Source organism: Taeniopygia guttata, chromosome Z (assembly GCF_048771995.1).
Source record: "Taeniopygia guttata chromosome Z, bTaeGut7.mat, whole genome shotgun sequence".
NCBI classification, from domain to species: Eukaryota; Metazoa; Chordata; class Aves; order Passeriformes; family Estrildidae; genus Taeniopygia; species Taeniopygia guttata.
The window spans coordinates 14,772,533-14,794,081 of record NC_133063.1 but is presented as its reverse complement, the minus strand read 5'-3'; the positions used below and the strand labels follow the sequence as shown (position 1 = coordinate 14,794,081).

The 21,549-nt window shown below is 37.3% G+C and overlaps 1 protein-coding gene across 11 annotated transcripts in view; it reads left to right on the top strand.

The window, feature by feature from the left end:
• AOPEP (aminopeptidase O (putative)) overlaps positions 1–21,549 on the top strand; it is a 187,888-nt gene that overhangs the window by 111,009 nt on the left and 55,330 nt on the right. For 4 of the 11 annotated variants that reach the window (XM_072922494.1, XM_072922495.1, XM_032744610.3 and 1 more), the window contains 2 exons: positions 766–828; positions 1,454–1,537. The exons of 2 other annotated variants lie outside the window; for them this stretch is intronic. In XM_072922494.1, the coding sequence (XP_072778595.1) occupies positions 766–828; positions 1,454–1,537 (147 nt within the window). Of the gene's footprint in view, positions 1–765; positions 829–1,453; positions 1,538–2,983; positions 3,126–21,549 lie in introns of those variants that run through there. 5 more of the 11 variants (XR_012053080.1, XM_072922496.1, XM_072922500.1 and 2 more) reach the window with 3 other exon arrangements.

The window sequence follows — 21,549 nt, the reverse complement described above, 5'->3', positions numbered from 1 at the left end:
TTTAGCCGAAGTCTTGATGAAGGGCTAAAGTATACCTACAAAGCTGCTTTGGCTCTTGCTTTTAATGCGCATTTCAGACCCTCCAAGGTAGTTTAGTAGTTGGCTTCGGGAGGCGAGAGCAGGTACCAAGGCCAAGGTTGAAGCAGTTAATGGCGATGATGCTTTCTTGAACTGTCCCCATTCCTCTGTCCGTGAGATGTGTGACAGAGCGTGTTTATAGGAGCGTTCATGGGGAAGCGCTTCCATAGGAAGGGTCTCGAAGAGAGAGAGCGTACCGCTAATAACCAGGCTGAAAACCGTGACGAGCGTGGATGTGGAGGTTGTGAATGGCTGGAGGGAGCGTGGGTTGGCAGCCGGACCGGGCCGGAGAGGGCCGGAGAGGGCTCCGCACCTGCGGGGCGGGGCGGGGCGGGCCGAGTGTGGCCTGGCCGAGCCGAGCCGAGCCGAGCCGAGCCAGGCGGAGCCGAGCGGGCCCCGCTGGGGCTGCCTCAGGCGCGCTGCCCCGGCCGGGCCGCCCCGGAGCCGGCCGGCCCTGACGTCTTGAAGGCAGGCTCCTCCTCTCCGCGGGGCTGCGGGGGTCGCGGACCCTGAGGAGGTGTTTCATTTCCTAGCGGGGACTGCGGCGTGGGACGGGCCGGGAGGAGGCGGGGAGCGGCGGGGCCGGCGGCGGTCGGAGCCGGCTGTGCCCGGGGCCGCGGGCAGCGGAGCGCGGCGCGGATCCTCCGCGGCCACCCCGCCTCACCGTGCGCTTTCTCCTCCGTGCAGCCCCTGCTGGAGGAGGGAGAGACGTGGAAGGAGTGTCAGCTCGTCCAGCAAGTGAGCAGCGAGGTGAGCAGGAAACCTTTCGCCGCTGTTACGTTCCACCCGCTTCTTCCCCTTGCAGATCTGCTCCTGGAGTTTTCTACCCTACACACCATCCCCACCCTGCCACGCTTTTGCTTTAAAAAATAATTGCTTTCGTGTTAAGAATGAAAATATTAGTATGGGGATAAAAAACCCACCAAATGTTACTACTTTATTAAATAATAACCATGTCGTCCAAATTTGGCGTTGGTAGTCTGGAACAATGTTCGAATGGGTGGCTGGAAATAAATCTTGTACTTGAAATAGAAGGTGTAAGGGATAAAGCACAGAGTTTTTCCCCCGGAGTTTTTCACATTGCAATCATAACTTCCCATTTTGGCAACCTGGTCTGACATCAAAATGTTCTTCGTGCAAAAGCCCGTTAAACCAGAAGCTCTAAGATGAAGAACATCACCTCACACTTTAATCATGTACAGGTAATAACCAGATTACCTCAGACCACGTCGCTCTGGAGAGGGAAAGTGCTTTTTCCTTTCCAGTGAAGCAATGAAAAAAGTTGTCTTGAGTCTCTTTATAGCTATTGAATGCTGAGTAACTACAATCAGGTTGCATCTTCTACCTAAAAAAGCACCATGATTTTGAACTCCAGGTCACAAAATGGATTCAGACAAACCAGAGGATCAGAAAAAGCAGCAAAAAGAAATTGAAGCAGGATGAAATTGTTTTCAAGCAGGTAAGCAATCATGATGTCAGTTTGTGTAATGGGACAAAGGGCGGAAGATCCAAATAGCTTCCTGATTTTGCTTTCTTAAGCTTAGTAGAGATATTAGTGTCTTCAACAAGATGATAGTAAATGGATGTTACAAGATAAAGTTTCAGAGCTATTATGTAGTTACAATGGCAAGAAATTAATAACCTTTTTAGATGTCTGTGTTCACGAGACAGAATATTCATGTATTTGTATTTAACTGGAACATTCTAAGGAAGAAAGAGAAGGGTGCTTTCAAGGATGCAGAGATGTACAGCCCTTAAGAGCTTTTGGCTAGATCTGAAGCACTATTTTCGGATTCTGGTAGGTGAGAGACAGTCTTCATCATAGATTTTGGGACAGCAATAGATGTGCATGTTGAAACAAAATATTTGGACTATGTTGTTGACTCTTCATTCTGAGAGTGAGTTTGAAAATCATCCATTTGTAGTACAGATTTCAGTTAATTAAAATATGATGGTTATTTTAAAAAATACTACAGAGGACTTTAAAAGCTGAATACAACCAAATTTAAACTGGTTTTAAATTGGTGACTTTTAATTAATCAATTGTGAAAGACCTGTTCAATAAGGTTGAGTTGACAATTTAAATTACAATGTAGAGAGGTAAGTAGTTAGCTGGTACTAAATAGCTATTTTCTGTGCCTTGAGGGAGAAAAAAGTGAATAAAGATGCACTTCCAAATTCATTATTAGAACTGTGATTTTTTTTTTGCTTGTTTCGATTTTGAAAAAAAAAATTATGATTGTATTTTACAGCTCGTGTAACCTTTAAAGGATTAAAATAGTAGTGTTTTGATGTGCTCTTTCGACAGTGCTTCTAAAATGCATAATGAATCATTGTTTCTGTAGCTAAATTCTTTCTGATAGCATGACTGCCAGCTCCTGGGATATGTTGCCTTAGTCTGGGCATTGCAAGTATATGACAAATGTCCACAAAGTGCATTGTTGTGGGTGGATGATTTACCACCTCCATGGTTAGCTAAAAACTGCCAAATAGCACCCTTTAATTCACTAATTTTATTTTGTAACTGGAGTACAAAATTTAGGAAAGATGTTCTGTGATATTGTGCTTTAGAATGGTGTGATCTAAATAGATAGAGATAGGTAATTCCGTTTCTGTTTATATTTCTGTATGTCAATGTGTGTTTGTGTGTATGTGTAGCATTTGTATTTACAATCATTTTATGCTAAGATGAAGATTTTTTAAGATAAAAATTGTATTGCCTTGGGAATTTGTGAGCAAAATGCATTGATGGTACAACTAAAACTAGTACAAACCAATACACATATATGCTGAAGCAGTTTTTAAATGGTATATTTAAAAGAGGATGATAGATCCTCTGTTACGCCTGAACAGTAGGTTTAAAAGTGCCTTATGCTGTTACACCAATCCTAATCTCTTTCTACAGGAGAAAGCCTCATTACTGCAAAATCCCTTTGTACTGATAAAACTCCTTTGCTGTTGAGGATGCTGTTCTCCAAGTGTTCCACAATTTGTGAGAGAGAACTTCAGCAAGTACCTTGCAATGATAGAAATGCAAAAACTGATGTGTAAGCATAAGATACACTCATTGTTTTTTTCAAACAGTAATTCTAGAGCAAGGTCTGTGAGTAGACATATGAATTAAAATTGAAGGCAAGCATAATCAATGTCTTCTAATATCTGTAAGTATCAATAATTCATGGAGAGCCAATGCAGATTCACAGCACTGCAAGGAAGAGGCGTAACGATAATCTTATATTTGATAGCAAATCACTGACTTTTCACTCTTTGGAATTCTTTATATTGCCTAGAAGTTTGTCCATTGCAATGGTGACTTTTTCAATACAGTTACAGGTAAGAGAATAGAGAAAAAAGAGTGAAGGACCTCTCTGGTGCTAGCCGAGCTTTATTATTTGGTTTTAGAGTTGGTTGCACTAAGTTTCCAACCCTGACTTAGGCAATTCTTACTCACTGTAGGTGGTGCTAACCTCTTCTATGAGAATTCTTGATCTTTAGTTGTGTCCGCTTACAGAAGAAATGGCATTATACAAAAGTTAATGTATCTTCAGAAATAAACAGGAGAATGAAAAAGAGTAAAGTGTGTAATGGAAACCTTGAAGATAACATGTAAGGTAACATTGACAATAGCAGAGAAATAGAAATAAAGATGTTGAGTGGAAAGAGGGAGCTGAGAAGGCAAGCAGTAATAAACAGAGAAGTCAGGGAGCTGATAGCAGCTCATATTACATCTGTGATTAAAATAAGGATACTGATGTATTTTGCTACACCTTTAAAACTAAGCTTTGCATTGATCTTGCTTATCCTTTCAAAACAAGCACTAGCTTATTAAATGTGGCTTCTAAACTTTCAAAATAAGCACTAAGTTTTTATATGTAGCTTCTAAACTTCCATCTGCCTGTGCTGTTGGATTTTCCTCTAAGGTTTCATGTGCCTGTGCTGTCCGATTTTCCTCTGTTATTTTTCTTCTTTGTGATAGGAAGTCTAATTTCTAATACAAGGTGGATGAATTTGCTAAACTGAGTCACCACCAAATCAAAGCAACTGTGTCCAAGTACAAAATCTAGGATAGAAAGATAACTGTATGGAATAAGTGAAACAGAATGGTGAAGGAAAAGTTGCTGACATCTGCCAAGGAATTGCTTCTTGAAGAAGTTGCCTTCTAAACAGTTAAATTTGTAGGAGCTGATGGTTATACATATTTAAAAAACATTTGGACACCATGTGCTGGATAAAACTGTGTGACTGTAGTGTTAACTGTGCTCAAGAGGAACCAGTGGGGAAGCTTGTGTAGAAAGGTAAGGTGCTGCTTTCCGTTGTGGATCCACACTGTGGATTACAAAAGCAGTGGAACAGAATCAATGACTGAGAAACACTTCCAGCTGAATAGCTGAGGGTTCTTATACTTTTGCTCTTCTTCTTTATTTAGGTTTTTTTTTGTTAGTTTTTAAGCTTTTTTTAATTTCTAACCTTTTTGCTGTTCTATCTTTGAAACTGAAAAAGGTGTTATTTTCTTAACACCTTTTATGCCAGTTTTTTTCTTTCCTACTTTTTCACATCCCATGTCTTTTCCTGTCTTCTTTTGACTCATTTGGTCGCCTTTGGTACTGTTCACCTCTTTCTATTTACTTTCAGTGTCTCTATATGTTTGAAAAAATGGAAAAACAAGTTGAAAAATTGAAAAAAAAGTTACCTTTTGCTCACTCCTTATAGTTTTCTCCTTATAGTTTTCTGTAGCTACTCTTCTTACACATACACAAACTTAAACACATTCACCCTTTGCATTTCTGCTTTTGTCCTCCTTTCTATTCTTGTACATTCTGTACTCCTCATTTAATGTTATGCTGTCTCTTCATGTTGTCATTTATCTGGTCAACACATTTAGCAGTCAGTTTGTATGTCAATACAGAATGCTGTTCGTGTGTGAAATTTAGAGAAGGTGTAACAGAGTTGATAAGAATTAAGAATAATGAAGAGTATGATAGAACTGTTAAATGCTGTTGTGATTATGATGTTTGTTTTGATAGTTGACTGTGTCTGCTTGAAAAAAAAATTCCATCATCCTGTCTGTGTTAGGCAGAAGAAAATGATCTAGTCAGACTAGTGGAATTGTGGCGTGCGATCTGTATCTACTGGGGCGAAATATCTTTTCATTAGAAGACTAATTCGCTTTTACATGACATTCAGTATCAAAACATAAAAGCTGATTTGATCATATTTCAGTAGTGTAAAAAGTGTAATAAAGATGAGATAAAAAGGATACACAGGATTTAGGAAAAACATTGAAACAAATATTCATATATGTTCATACTAGATAAGGAACCTGTTTCCTGCATATGATCAAAATTGCATTTGTCTGTTTCAGTTTTAGTTTGATTGTATACTAAAATTTTGGGGAATGGTTCAACTTTTCTAGAATAATTTCTGCAGCTTTCTCAAAAGTACTGTTTTCTTGTGTTTAAAGTTTGTCTGCTAGTTTTACTAGCAATGTGAGTTCGACTTTTTTTCCTCTTGGTTGTTGCTATTAATCCTTTGTGTCACTCTAGAGAATTACAGTTGTCAATATTTAAGCTCTCTTAACAACCTGAGCATAAATGACTTTGTTGATATCACTTCTAAGTTTCTAATAAAAAATAAAAAACCCAAACCAGTTGTGATATATATGACTAATGCTAAATGCTGTCTTTGCCCTTTAATAATGAATTCATCAGTGCAAGTGAAACACAAGAAAGAAATCTTGTGATTTTCTAAAATGAGTTGTCTTGTTATACTGCAAGTAGAAAATATTTCAGAGTCTCATAAGAAACACTGAAAAAAAATACCATGTGGTATAAAAGACCTCTTAGTTAACTAGAAAATTTATTCAGGATAGTGTGCTAATTCAGGTAATGACTATTAACATACTATGTATAAAAATTTCATTAAATCTTTAATTGGCATATATTTTTTGTTTGTCAAAATGATTATTTTTATTTGAATCTACCAAACTAAGGATCAGAGCAAGGAGCAAATCTGAAATATTCTGATGAGCTTGTGCACTGCTTAACAGCTAATAGAAATATGGTGCAAAATCCCATATTGTTATTCAGAGATGCTTCAGGGTTTTATTTGCTGTACCAAATTCTGTTAATTTTACAGAAATTTCTAGGAACCCTGTAAACTGGCCTTCACTTATTCCAGAAAACATTTAATTCCTTTCTCATTCAGAAATTTGAATGGAAAAATTTTCCCAGCTCATGTACAAGATCGAATTTGCATTAAATGTTGTTAAGCTGTCTGGAAAATAGGTACTGTACTTTTAAAACTTTTTTTTTTTTATGAGTACATAAGAATATAATTTCAGGCCATTGGAACTAAGCAATTTTAGTATTTAGTTCTCCATCCCTAAAATAATATTTGTATTTGTGAATTGTTTGAAAACTTTTTAATTGTGCTTTTCTAAAGAACTGTTGTTTTCTAGGATAGCACTTCTTCAGAATTCACCTGAGAAACATTTAATAGAAAAATAAAGAAAATACTGTGTGTGTAAAAGAAACCCAAAACCACACACACACCAAAAAAAAACCCCACCAAAAAACAACAAAATAAGAGTGACATTTTTGATTTAGTAATTTTTTTAATAGTCCAGTTCTAACCACAGTATTTGCTGTATCTTATTTCCAGTAGTGATATGCCAGAATGATAGCGTTTACAATAGCATCCATCTCTCTTAGCAAGGAATTGCTTTTCATATGGAGCCTCTCAGATATATATTGTCAAAGAGTGAGTGTTCTAATTAGGCTACAATTTTAGATCAATGAACTTAACACCATGTGTAAGCTAATGCTTCTCCTCCCTTTCTGACTCTGAGATGACCATCTCTAAATTGGGAGACCTCAGGCCAGCATGGCTATGTGTTGAAACAGTCTAAAGTTTGCAGATATTTACATCACTGTTAATTATAGTTGTCCAAGCAAGCAACCATCCTGTTCAATGGCAGATTAATGCCACCTGTGTAGTAAAACACAAGGTTTGTCTAGAAAGGCAGTAGAAGGCAGTTTTAGTAGAGGGGTTCATTGCTTTTGATTTGTAGGAAGAATTAGTTACACATTTGTGGTGGAGCAGTGCTTGGCTATCAGTCTCACTGGAGGCATTTTAAGAAGGTCGTGTTTGTGTATGTTACCGTATGATGTTATCTAGAGCTACATTACTGGGATTGACTGACTGCTGCCGCTAACTTTTTCAGTCTGCTGTTTTTTCTTGTTAAAAAGCCCTATAGCCCTATTTTTTAGTGGTTGAAACATGATCATTCATACCTTAACTTAATAAAAAGAAGTTTTGTTTTTAATAAGACAGGAAATGGAAAATGTGAGAAGAGTTTTCTTCTTTCCCAAATAGGAAAAAACCCAAAAACCATTTGATAGTTTTTGATACTTCTCAAGTGTATGCCCCCACCAGTGTTTACACAGTGAATTCTGAGTGGTGATGTAGTGAGTTCTGGGAGCAGAAAGAAGGCTGTCCCTTTCAGGGCATTTGCAACTGGAGCAGCATACCACATTTGGAAAAAAGTGGTGCACTGCATTCAAACACTCCATAAGTTTTCTCCTACAGATTTTTCCTATGGATTTTTTATTAGCTGAGAATATACACTTGTGCATGCTAGCTGAATAATCTACATGATTTAAATGTCCCCAGGTTCTTTGTGATGTGATTGACTATAATGACTCCTAAAGAGGATTATTGGTCTGCTGGCTCAAATGTGTGCTTTATTTCAGTTTTACATGTGTTTTATTTCAGTCTTATATTTATTGCACATTGTCAGAAATAGGCTTAACTACTTTTTGATGACTGGTTTTAGCTATTGTCCTCATTGTATGTCTATTTTCGTTTGGTTTATGTTCACATAGTATATAGTAAAAGCACATGTGTAGTAGTCAGTAAGTGCAGACATTGTTTTGTAAAGAAATGTACGAGCACAGAAGGGAAAGGCTAGGCCTTTAGCATAACCTGTTGATAAGGTTTTGGTACTTCTCAATCTGTTTTTTCATGGCCACGGTACTAAAAGTAGTCATGGGTACAACTTAAAATACTGTCATTCTTTCCTTCCCCTGGAGTCCCCTAAGAAGCTTTTTTGGAGTAGGAAGGTAGGTCACAGTTGAAAGTAATTTTTTGCATTCTTTGTTGCTTTAATTAAATGGACAGGATTAAATTCTTTAAGGTATGTAAATTTTACTGTACTCATTTGGTCTGTGCTGTATATATTTTCTTGTGTTACTTTTCATGTGGACAAAAACCAAGTGACTGATCAGAATTGTCTAACTCATCTCATCAGATACTTCACATGCAGTTTTTGTGAAACCTGTACCAACATTTGAAACTAGACTTCTTCTTAATATTATTGTATGTATATGTGTGTGTATATATATATGTGTGTGTGTATATATACACTTAAATTTCCCTAGTTTTGATTAATTTTTTTTTTTCTTCATTATGTGCTGAAGCTCATAATGATTTTTCAAGAAAAGCTGTTATTTTTGACTGGAAAAATTTCTTCCTGAAAAGGAAGCTTAGGCAATTACGTTGCTCTGGATATCTTTTTTCTTTTTCTGCCTTAAATATAGGCATCCCCTGGGCATTTTCAATTTAAGTTGCTAGAGCTCTGCATCAACCATGTTCCTTTAAGAGATGCTGTGGGGAAAGCCCACAGAAAAGCAAGGCAGATGTGTGTGAGCTCCATAATTTTTGGTATTCCTATCAGACATGTAAGGAGGAAGATGATATGACTGTCCCAGCCACAGGAACCATTTCTGTTGCCACTTTCAGTCTATGAGATGGTTTGGGAATGAGACTCAAGTTCCTTGTTGAAATTGGATTTCATTACTTTTGCTTAAAAAAATTAATGTTTTGGGTTTATGAACTATATTCTGCAAACTCTTCAGGCTGCATGCTCTAAATGTGCTGGACACCATGTAAAGAATTTCTTACAGCTGGTTTCCTTCTTCACTCATAACAGAAATACCTGAGTAAAAAAGGGTGTTAGGACTTAGTATGGAACACTGATGGGGGTCTCATATTCTCTCATCCATATTTCAAAAGAAAATTAAGTACAGCTAGATAATATTAAATGTTTCCATGCTCAAGATCCTGTTTATTTAAAAGAAAAAAATGGCATGTAGTACCAGTTATGTAGTAACTATAGTTGTCTTGTTTTTGTTTAACTCGAATTTCTCTGTGTCTTGGCTGTATTTCTGACAAACATGGTGAAGTGATTAATATATAAAATGCTTTGCTGAACCAGGCATTCATCCTCAAGGCTTACTTTCTCATCAAAGGGGAGATTTGATTTCTCCTAATGGCCCAAAGAGTTTTTTATTGGGGGATATTTGTCACTATTTTAAAATATATCTATTTATCTGTATGTCTACATCTTACAGTATAGATGATGCCTTTGGGAGAGGGCAGATAATGTTCAAGGGACAATAACTGTAGAATCAATTTGTGGAAAGCTCAGTTTCCTTTTATGTCCTGTAATTTCCTTTCTCCTGATTTGCTTGTTAAAGAGAGAGTGCTTGTTAAAGCAAAAGTAGGTTCACTTCTGAGTGTATGCCAGTTCATGCAAGCTGGAATTCTTGGTTTATCACACTAATTTACCTTCACTGTGGCTTGAAAATATGGCCTATTTTTGAAAGCAAATGTTACCCTGAGTAAACCTGCTAGGTTTTCAAATGTTTGCAGAAGGAAGTAAAAAGAGATGAATTTTGTCTGGAACGCAAGCAACATGTGTTCATATTTAGGACAAGTAATTGCATGAAGGGATTGGGAAGCCAGGGAGAGTGATTTCAACTTACCCGGTTTTATAGATGGGAATATGTGAAAGGAAGGTGCATTTTGAATCTCTTGGTGGTCAATATAATTAATATACCATACTTTTGTTTTAATACTCACCCTTATTTTATAATATCCGTAATATTTTTCAAGCAATTAAAAATTTGTTGGTATTTGAAAAACTCCTATGCTTATTTATCAGTAGAGGAGAGGAGATGTACCTGACAACAAAATGCTTGTCCATACTGTATGTATTGCTCCTAACGTTACAGCAGCTCAGAGTTGCATAAAAGAAACTAAGAAATTTAAGATACCTCAAAAGATACTACCTAGTAGTGTGAAGATAGTTTTTATGCAACTCGGTGTTTACAAAATGTCCTCCACTAAACAAGTGCCAAAGTACTTTTTATATGTGGACCTCATTATCATTGTGTGAGATAGCTCCAAAACACATAATACCTCTTAAAATTCTGTTCTTGAAAACTGAAATAAGAATGTTTATCTTGATTTTACAGATCTTAATCCAAAGCATGGAGATAATAGATAGCTTGTCTGCAGATACCTAAGAAAGTTAGGCACAACAAGGAAATAAAGTAAAGTTTTGTGGTCCAACATAAACCTTAAGTTGAAGGCTGTCTGTATTACAGATAAGAATTGACCCACACATTCTTCCATTAAGGAGTTAGTCCTCTCTGCACCAAAATGCATACAGGTTGGTGATATTTTAACCTGCAGCATAGATAAGAACAGATCAGTCATAGCTAGGACTGTGACTTTACTTCCCCAGTACTGTGAAAGGCCCAGTGCATATAGCAGTGTAATTGAAAAGATGATCTTAAGCATGGGAGGATTCATATTATCAATATTTGTGTTGTAACAGAACATAATTTCTAGTAATGAATTTCAGCTACAGTGATTTTAGATTATAAGTATCACTATAGGTGTTGGCTTTGAGTCTGTTTTAAATAATAATTTAATGGACAAATGTTTACCATTTTGTCTTTGTTTGAATTTGTGTGTGCAGGCTGTAACCTTCAATGCAAAGGGAGAATAAAATAATTAATAAAAGCTTGCTAGCTCATGGGCTTTTTCAGTGCAGAAATTTTTGATTGTAAAACTTTCAGGCATAGTGTGATAAGTTGTTGGAGGGCAAGATAACAGCCAGAAGTCAGAAATGTTCCCGTGTGTTGTGTCTTTAGAGTGCAGAAAGAGGTATGATGGCAAGTCTGTTCCTGCTTTATTAACTTGGAGGTGGTGCAGAGTTGGAACCTGTGATAAAGAAAATAGCATATGGAGCCCTTTGCTATGGAGGTGTATTTATTAGTGATATGTGTTGCTTCACAACTTACATGAGACAGAAATGCAGAGTTAAGCATCTTGTGTGAATGTCTTGTGTAGCTATCTAGCCTTCTGGTGTACAGTTGCATGGAAGTAAATATTTAATGAATTATATTTAATAGAAAGTATCTGGTCAGACTATCAGATTCTCTTTTGCTTCATCAGGAAGACAGGGACTTTTTCTGAAAACATCCTGTTTTGTACTTCCAGAGGGTATTTCATATCTTGCACTTGTTTTTAATCAGTTAAAGCTTGTGAATATCCCATATAGGAATTTGTTTGAAGTATTTTTGAAAGAAAGATTATGCAATACCAATGACCTAGATGGCATGTAGATGCTCAGTTTCTTCATTTGTTTTCTCTTGTCCAGAGCATAGAGATGGGAAGAATTCTTAGAATTATTTTTAGATTTTTAAAAGTCAGCCTTGATTTCCGTGTGTAACAGTAATCCCTTGGATAGGCCTGAAAGCAGTACTGTTTACTCTTCAATAGTGCCATGTGTTTGAAATTTTTTATTGCATTTTGATGCCTGTGTTGGGTTTTTTTTGCGGGTTTTTTTTTTTGGTGGTTTGTTTTTTGTTCTTGGTTTTTTTTTGTTCAGGGTTTTTTTTGTTGGTGGGTTTTTTTTTTTTTTTTTGGTTGTTGTTTTAAATAAAATACTCAGAAACTTCAACTTATAGTGGATTTTCATACATTTACTGCTTGGGTATAGGAAAAAGAGCTACCCAATGTATCCATGATTCTTCACATAGTGTGCCTGAACTACAAAGTGTTTTGATTTATTGCTGTCTAGTTTGCATGTGTGTAAAAGATCACTTCCTAGCACTATAATTGTGTTATCTTTATGACATCACATTTGCTGTGACAGAAAGATGTTCAAACAGTTAGGAGTCAGTAATTCTGGTTTCCTTCTTAGATTAAATCCTGCTTATTTTCTATTTACACATTCATCTGAGAAGGGAGCTATTGCTCCCAGTGCATCTTTGCACCTCCATCACGGAGCTGCTGCCTTTTTAGTTGATGTCTCCTTCTTTTTAAAATAAGAAGAAATTGAGTGCATGACTGTGTGTCTCTAGCACCTACCACTGCTCCTCTTTCAATTTACAGCATTAAAATCTGTGAAACTTGCATAGAGATGTTGTCTTACACATGTATAGGCTGCTGAATTACAAAATATTACTATCCTTTTTTCTGCCACTCAGATCTGCTGTGCTATGTAAAAAGGGTAAGCAGTTTCAAGTTCTGCATCTTTGCAAGCTTAAATTTGTTACTTGTGACAGTAAGTTACTATTTGTAAAACATACTCAGTTTGGTAAATGTGAGTGGTGGTGGAGTTTTTGTTTGTCGTTGCTGGTGTTAGAGCAAGACTGATGGTTTCAGCTAAGGGAATCGTGTTCTTTGGGCTACAAATAAGCTTTTCACTATCATACCTCTATCTGTGGTGCAATACAATGTGGTGGTGTTTACGTCATCAGTGAAAAGCTAGGGCTTTTCAGCTTATCTTGAGTCATCTTGATCTGAATGTTTCTATTACCATCAAAACTTAGGATAAGCCAAATGCATAAAGTATTATAAAAATGTCTTTTCATGACAGAATAAAAATCTCTTGTGACTCAGAAAATCTGCTATGGAAAAGTTACTTTTGATGACTAGTGAATTTTGCTTGGCCAAAACCATTGTGTCTGTTAAAATTTATAAAAATCTGATTATGGATGCTGAAACATGAGCTCTAGATTACTCATTTACAGATAGAAAATAAACCTCCCAACAGAATAGCTCACTACTAATTACACAGAGGAAAAGCAGGAAAATTAGAAAATTTAGATCAATCATCACCTTCGTTATTGTGATTCTAATTATATTTAAAATTTTAATAAATTTCTGAGTCACAGTATGTGAAGTGACCAATTAATGTCAACACAAATAATATCCTTGAGATTTTACAATGCTCACTGCTACTCACATGTTGTCTGAGGAGATCTAGGTAGGCATAGGAAAGGAAGAAAGGAGAGGATAGGTTGGCCAGGAGGCTGCCCTGGGGTGCATCAGGCACATCACCAGCTGGGCAAGAACGGGGATTGTCCTGATCTGCTCTGAGCTGGGGTGGCCTCACCTCCCAGTGTTGGGGATTTTGCTGTATGAGGAGCAGCTGAAGTCACTTGATCTGTTCAGCCTGGAGAAGCGGAGAATGAGGACAGAGCTCACTGCAGTTACAACTTCCTCATGAGGGGAAGAGGAGGGTCAAACACTGATCTCTCCTCTGTGGTGATCAGTGACAGGACCCCAGGGAATGGCCTGAAGTGGTGTCAGAGGGGAGGGGAGGTTTAGGTTGAATATCAGACTAAAGGTTCATCACCCAGGGGATGGTTGGGCACCAGAACAGACTCCCCAGGGAAGTGGTCACAGCACCAGCCTGACAGAGTGCAAGAAGCAGTTGGACAGTGTTGTCAGGCACATGGTGTGACCCTTGGAGATGGTGCTGTGCAGGGCTAGGAGCTGGACTTGGTCCTTGTGGACTTGGTCCTTGGTCCTTCTAGGTCAGAGTAATCTGTGATTCTGTAACTGTAGAAGGAAACTTAAAGCTCAAGGTTTTTGGTTTGTGTTCAACTTCCCTAGCAAGCACCTGCATTTTCCACTTTGGGTTCTGTTTCTGTGGGAGTTTTACAGACAGCCCCGCTAGCAGCTTGTAAAATGCTTCAGAACAGGACACAGATGTAAGGTTGCTTTAAGTTACAGGTAAGGAGAATTTGTCTACTTATACTGTATTTGATTTCAATGTTAGGAGTTGGGGGATGGGAATCAAACGATATATGAAGGAATCTCTATTTGAAGATGTCCTTCCTATTCTGGAATGCAAGTGCCTTTTCTTTGTCCAGTTTATTGCATTTATTGCCATCTTGGCTTAGTTAAGAGTGGATTGGGTGTTTTGCTATGCGGACTCTTTCCAAAGCACTGGCAAAGATTTACAGTAAATCCAGCTGAGTTTCCCTGAGGGTTTGAGCTGAAATTCTGACTTTCATATTAAATGGTTACAGCACAAGCATTATTTGTTAAGTTTTTATGAAGCACGTGACTTGCAAAATAGGCAACAGGGATGCAAATCATTGGTTAAAAAATATATCCAGGATACAAAGGGCTCCTACATGACTTGAAGGGACAAAGATAAAAGCTTTATATCTTTAAGAAGAAAAAACACCCCTCCCTCAAACTTTTTTGTGCAAGTTACCCTTGTTTGAGGAATTCACCTCAAAAAAGGGCTTCCCTTTTTTTTCTTTTTTTTTTTTTTTTTTTTTTTTTTTTTTTCCTAAACACCTGATACTTCAGGCAACTATTCCAAGTATTTCAACCAGACAATGTTTTGGGGTTTGGTTTTGGTGTTTTTCTGTTCAGCTGTACTTTTGTAGTACTTCTAGATACTTTGGCAAATGTCTTTTTTTGTGGTGTGGCAATGACCAAAAGTACTTGCTATTCATTTCCATGGCCTTATTTATATTTTTATTGGTGTTATTCTTTGTGGCAGGCTGCTGCCAATATTTTTGCTAGTATTTTGGGTCATATCATGAATGCATAAATATTGTCCCATGCCATTCCAGGCAGAAATCTCTGTTAAACATTGAAATGACCCCTCAAATGTCACTTTTTTTTTTTTTTCCCCCAATTCAAAATTGTGCTATGCTTTGAAAATAACTGTGTCTTTGACAAGTTTAGATTGATGTGTGATTAGAGAAAACAGTATTAAAAATTCTGGAATTATCTATCTGCACTTTAGTCTTCTGCATGGTTCCTGCTAGATTAATCACTTGCTTATGTCAGGATTAGCATCAATGGGTGCTTAGAGGGAAATGAAAGATAGTGACATCATCATGAAATCAGGCTCTCCACCTTGCAAATGCAATCATTTTATTTTCCTTTCCTGTCATGCATCATATCCCATCTGTTTGCATTTCCACATTGGTTCCTTATAATTTTCCTCTTCATTTTTTAGGGAAGACTCAAGTTTCAGCAGCCTTGTACATCCTCCCTCCCTTTGCAATAAAAGTCTATAATGAGAGTGAAAATCCATTTCTAGTCAGGGAATGTTTATAGATGTATTACTGTAATCAGTTTTACCTGATATAAACCTCTGTTATGTTAAGGTGTTTCTGGTTTGCCTGTGAAAAAAGGGGAGCTGATGAAAGGTGAATCTCTGCTTGCTTTGTAATTTTTAATTGTATTAATGCGAAGCAAATACACATTTTAAATGGAGCAACTCTGTGCTACTACAGATACACTTCTCCTTGTCGCTGTTGAGGCAGGACGGGAACGAAGAGACTTAGATCAGAAGGTTGTTGAGAGTAAAACTCCGATTTATTCAAAATACACTGCTCTTTTATATAGAGCTTTGTGAGGACCAAATTCATTGGTCCTGAAGTGAAAATAATCTACAGTATTAGTGTAAAGTGCTTGAAGCACAGTGATAGAACTTAATTATAAATAATGTGAAAAACAAGAGAGATAAAGAATTATTTACAGTCTTCTTTAGGTCTTTTCCCAGGCCTCTGCCTGGCTAGAAATTCTCAGTTTCTTTCTTTGACTGAATCTGAGTCCCACATCTCCTTTTTCTTTTTTTTTTTTTTTTTTTTTTTTGTACCATTATGCATCTATGCCTGTTTTAATGTGATGAAGCATTTTTGGATGTGTAGGAAATGCTAAAATGGAAATTATATTAAGAATGTGATGGATTCATTTTAACTCAAATAGGAATGAAATCTCATGTAACTATCTTCACTTTGTCACAGGTGGAACACTCTTGTAGTGTTGAAGGTGCACAGCAATTCCCAGCCTTCACAGCCTCTTGGCTAGTTCAAGAAAATTTCTACATAAAATGTTTTGTGTTTTGTGGTTTTTTTTCTAATTTCTTGGCTTCCATGCAGGACCAAAATATTAAAATGTTCTTTGACTACACTGCTTTAAGATTAGGTAACAGGGTGTCTTTTACAAAAACCTCTGTCTTTGCTTCTGAAAAATCTTAAAATCTCCTGAAAGGCAGGAGGAAGGAGTGTGGGGAGAAAAGACAGCTTAAAGCTCACAGCAAAAAATAGAATCTGTATATACTTGAATCTCTGATACAGTGGTTTTTGATTAAGTGCAGGATAAATGATAACAAAAAACTAACTGGTTAAACTGGGAGTTCCCATTATTAACACCATAAAAATATTAAAAATAGAATTCACACAAACAGGATGTCTGGTCATAACAGTGCAGCTTTGGCTGCCTGGTATTTATGCAGCTGACCTTCTGTGCTGACGTAAGAGAGCAGTGAGGAGCCTCGTGACTGTGAATAAGAGTCCTGTTTAATGTGCACACACTGACATGGTAGCTCATGGAAGGAATGAGCTAGCCATTAAGGAGTAATGTGAAGAAATAAATTAGTACCTCCAGGGAACAGCACATACACCACTCCTGCTCTGTAGTTGACACATCCTTTCTGTAAAGCTTTAGTTTTGCCTCCAGTTGTAGCCAGAGGAACTTATAATTTTTTTTTAATAGTAGTGTTATTTTTTTCTATGGTATTCAGTTAGGAAGTAGGGTGTGATAGTATGGAGACCTTATTCCAAGTTCCTAAACTACTTATACCAAATGGATTAACAAACCAATAGTTATGGGAGATGGCCTGTGCTGCTGAGGCAAAAGGACACAGTGAGCATTCTGTGCATCAAGGAGTGCGTTCCTCCTTGGCCATTTACAGTAGAACTATTAAGGAACATCATCTTCAGCACAATAGGCAGGTGAACATTCCTGCAGTTTGAAGCCTGGACCAGACTGGCTGACATTTTAGCACAAAGAATATTTTGTGTTCACAATCCCTGCCTATCATGTGATGGCTTATGAGAGAATCAAGCTGGCTTTGGAGAGCTGTACTACATGGGTCTCACATTATTGCCATATGCAAATATATTATTCACATTCATATTGTTGTGAAATGTGATCAGCTGTGCCAACTGCACTTAGTTGAAATTAACCTTCTCGACTGTGTTCCTTTCTGTTGCTCTCAAAATTTGCATCAACTGAAGAGCAGACTGCCCTAGGTTTTGAAGGGAAAAATGTGCAAATATAGCAAAATAAGAGGTAAAAAGTATCTAAGAATATTGGTCTTATGTACTAAATCTGTACATACAGATCATCATTTTGGCTCACTTCTAAGTTCTTAGGTTTTTAGTTGTACCCTACTTTCTGATTTTTCTTCCTCTTCCTTTTAAAGGAAAATGATTTCTGACAGCACCAAAAATTCTATAGTGTATCAGCATATGTATTAATGGCATATTTGAAATAAAAGTTATGAGCCAGGAACACCTATTTCAAATATCTCAATACCTTTTTGCCAAGCCATTTGTTTACTGAACTTTTGAAAAGAGAGATATAATGTTCAATTAACTGAAGGAATGTTCAACACTCAAATACCACACGCAACCAGCTTAGTAGAACAGTATTTTTTTGTGCCTACATGCCCCTGAATATTATGGGGAAGGCTTTGGGTTGGTGTCAGTTTATAGAGGAAAAGTACAAGTCTGAAGCTATTGTTTGAGAAGACAAAATGTGTATGTGAATCCAAAATGTTGGAAGAGCACATGATACAAGTAATGTACCTTTCTTAAAGAAATTTATCTATAGTAGTGAAATGAGATTGAGAAAAAGCTTTATCAAGTTTTGATGGCTTCTCAGACTGGGGGAAGCTTTCTCTTGAAAATTTATTTTTGATCTTAAATAAGGCACAGGATGTAGTGTGTGTGTACTTATGATTTGCCTTACTACCCTTCTCTCAAAACCAAAAAGAAGTGCTATGTTTTAAGAAATGTAACTCTACACTTTTCATTGGTTTAATTATAATTTATTTTTTAGTTTGAAAGAGGTGATTATAAAAAGAAATTTGGCAGTGCTGCTTTTTGACCTTGTTGGTTAAGTGTGATTAATTCCTGTTAAGTCTTTGCATTGTCCTCTTCAAGAATCATCTTTCTGTGCCATCAATATCTCATCAAAGTTAGGCTTGCAGAAGATACCTAACACGTTTGGGTTTGTGACAGGAGAGGATGTAGATTTGTTTTTAAAAAGGTGGGTTGGTCTATAGCAAGTGTACTTGACACCCACAAAAGACTTTCTTCCTCCCCGCCTGAAGTTCTCATCAGCTGTCCTGACTCCCTGCCTGTTGAGGTTGATATGCCCAGGTGTTGGCAGAGCTTCACTTTCACAGCCTGCTTGCTTTTCCTGCAAGATATTCTAGGGGATTCTAGGGGTGCAGCAGCCTTTTCTCAAGAGTGTGAGGAGGCATCCCACAGCTCAGATGGTTTGAACATTAATCGTTGAGTAGAAGGGCCATGAGGCTATGTTGAGGGTGCAAGCATTGTCTGCATTTCTCCTTGCTGACTCTGAACCTATACAAGAGCCAGCCTGCCATGATTTCCTTGCCTGATCATTTTGCTTTGAACAAGACATTGTAATTCTTCAGATGATGCTCTGCCAGTATCATGCCAGCATGGAGTATATTGAAGCTCTTCACCACAACTAATGCTAAAAGACTGGAGCTGGCATGTAAAATTGACAACAAATGTGTTTTTGAATCGCTCTCTTCCGAATTTATATTCTCTGAAGTGAGCAGGTTAATAAATTGCATGACTCTAGGGTGTAAGAAAAACTGAAAAGTGTACTTTTTCATATGTTTTGGCCACAAACTATCACAAAACTGTAGTTTTTTTATCTTCTGTGCATGTGTCCACAGAACAGTGAAAAGCTACAAATAATGCATTGTCAATCATCAATGTACATTATTGACGGTAAGTTTTCACAGGAAATTAGCAGGCATTTGTCTGTTGTGGATTGATAGTAACTTGGCTGTATTTTAATGTGCAGCTTGGATCACTCCTGCTTAACGTCCGTAGATATACTTATTTTGTTTCCAAATAACGACCTTTATGAATAGAAGAAGAGGGTGATTAAAACCACAAACCATAATCTAGTCAAGATTCAATAATTTCTGATTTTTTGAGTCAGAAGCTCTATCTTCACTTCTCATTTTTGTTCACCAGGTTTCTACACATAGGTGCACAAAGCAGAGACTGCTGCATGCTTCTGTGAAACAGAGTTCCCAAAAGAGTAAAAGCAGATTTTCTAGTCCAAGCAATATTTTGCCTGTTATTGGTCAGTTAGACATTTTAATACTGGGCCAATTTCAAATCTAAGCAACATAGTTCTGTAGCAATGTGCTATTCAGAGGGTTCAGTCCTTAAGCAACTTAATCACAAGAACATATGATGCCCCTGTCCGTAGTAGTCTGCAGTTTGTCAAGTGGGGTGAAAGACCAAAGGATTGAAGAGTTCAGACTTAGCTGAAATTAGTAGAAATTTTCACAAATGTGGCATGCACACAACTATTGTTCTGGGAATGAAGCCACTGAATTAATGTTAGCTGATCTGTTCTTTTAAATTATTTTTTTGTTGTTTAAGTTTACTTTTGAGTTTGGGATTTAAACTTGAGGATGCGAGAAAAACACATATGTCTGTCAGCTGTGATGCAGAAGTACAATAATGTTTTGAGTGAAGCCCTTTTTTTTAGTCCCCTTTTTTTTTTTAGTCCCATGCTGTATTTAACTTCAGTGGTTCCATGTTTTATAAGCTAGAATGAAATGCTCCATATAACAAAAAGCTAACTGTACTCTTGGAGTGAACCTCTGCTAGTTTAAAATAAATACCATTGCATATATTTTCTCTAATGAAAATCTAAACTGGTATAAACTTCATATAATCTGAAGAATGTAATGGCGTAAAGCAATACAGAACTCTACAAGAGCTTATGGAAAACCTCAATATTTTTGTAATTGTTCTTGTTCACCTACATAAATGTACTACAGTGGCAGGACAAATAATTGTTTTAAAAGGTACTGGAAGAGTATTTAATGCCCAGATACATTAGCTATTATTTTTACTTTTTAGAGAAATTCAGCTGCATAAATAGAAAAGTCACTGAGCCTCTCTAGTAGTTCACTGCAGGTTCAGTGTTTGTGCCTTTCAAATTAGAATGAGTTAGGTGTAAGGAATGTAAATTGTCCTGAGACACTGAACAGTATGTATAGATAGAATGGCTGTACCCAGCAAAATCTGGATCTTTTTTCCACAGTGCAGCAATTCCACTTCATTTAGTGATCTCAGAGAGATCAGTTTAGAGAGATTAGTGAAGAATAACAGAGGGTGTGTTTGTCTAGCCACATTACCATAGGAGGAATATGAATGCTTAGTGATTTGCATTGTTTTTCATAGTTCTTTACAGATACGGTCAGCACTGTGCTTACACAAAAGTAAAATTTGGTGTAAAGATGTTTTTTAACAAGTTTTCTTCTGCTGACTGTTGAACCAATGACTCAGAGTTCTTTTGCCATCATGTTTATTTCATCATGGCTGTTCCCTACAATGAAGGAACTTTCCTGGATGTCCTGGAGGTTCCTCTGGACTTCACCCTTTTCAGATGAAACAGTGCAGCTCTGTGTGAGCTTGGGAAGGGAAACTATGGGTTTTCTGCATCCTTAACTGGATGATAGCCCTCAGTGAAGTGGGCAGCTCTGTGTAAGAGACTTGTGAGGCTTCCCACATCTGAATTTCAGAGTTGTGTGAATGGCCTCACAGATCCACTCTACAAATATCTCTGTTCTCTGATGTTTCCCCACTGACTGTTAACCAGGATATTTTACCCAGTTTATAGAGAATGAAATCCAAAAGGACCTAGTTCCTCTAAAACAGTTAATACATGCTGACATATTAATATTTTTATTATTTTTTTAATTTGACCTAGTACAATCTCATTTGTATATTACCAATTGATAGGTCTTAGGGGTTTTGTTAGTAGGGGTTTTCTAGGCTTTTGGGAGTGTTTGTCCTTTTTTTAACTTATTGTTAGAAAGATTTGCCTTCATTGTGTGGTAATCTTGTTATTCAGGGTCACTTATTCAAATTCTCTTTTTTTTTTTGTGAGCTGCTGGATACTACCTGCCAGATAATTTTCCACATTGTGTATTCCTCTCTTTTACAGGCAGGATGACATTGCATGCAGAATACAGGAAGCCAAGGCACGATCTTAGAGCCCTTGGAGTTGCTGTCCGCCTTCAGGCTAGGCTGAATTCTTTAGCCTGAGATAACTCTAAGGCATAGAAATGTGAATAGCTGGTAGTTTGTACTTGAGTTGACTTGGGAAGTTACCCTAGTGCCACACAGGTTTTTTCCTCCTTTCTGCTAAAGTCCAGGCCCTGGGCTATGTCACACTTCTCTAGCATGGCTACCAGAGAAGAGGTTAGATATGAAAATTGAGTCT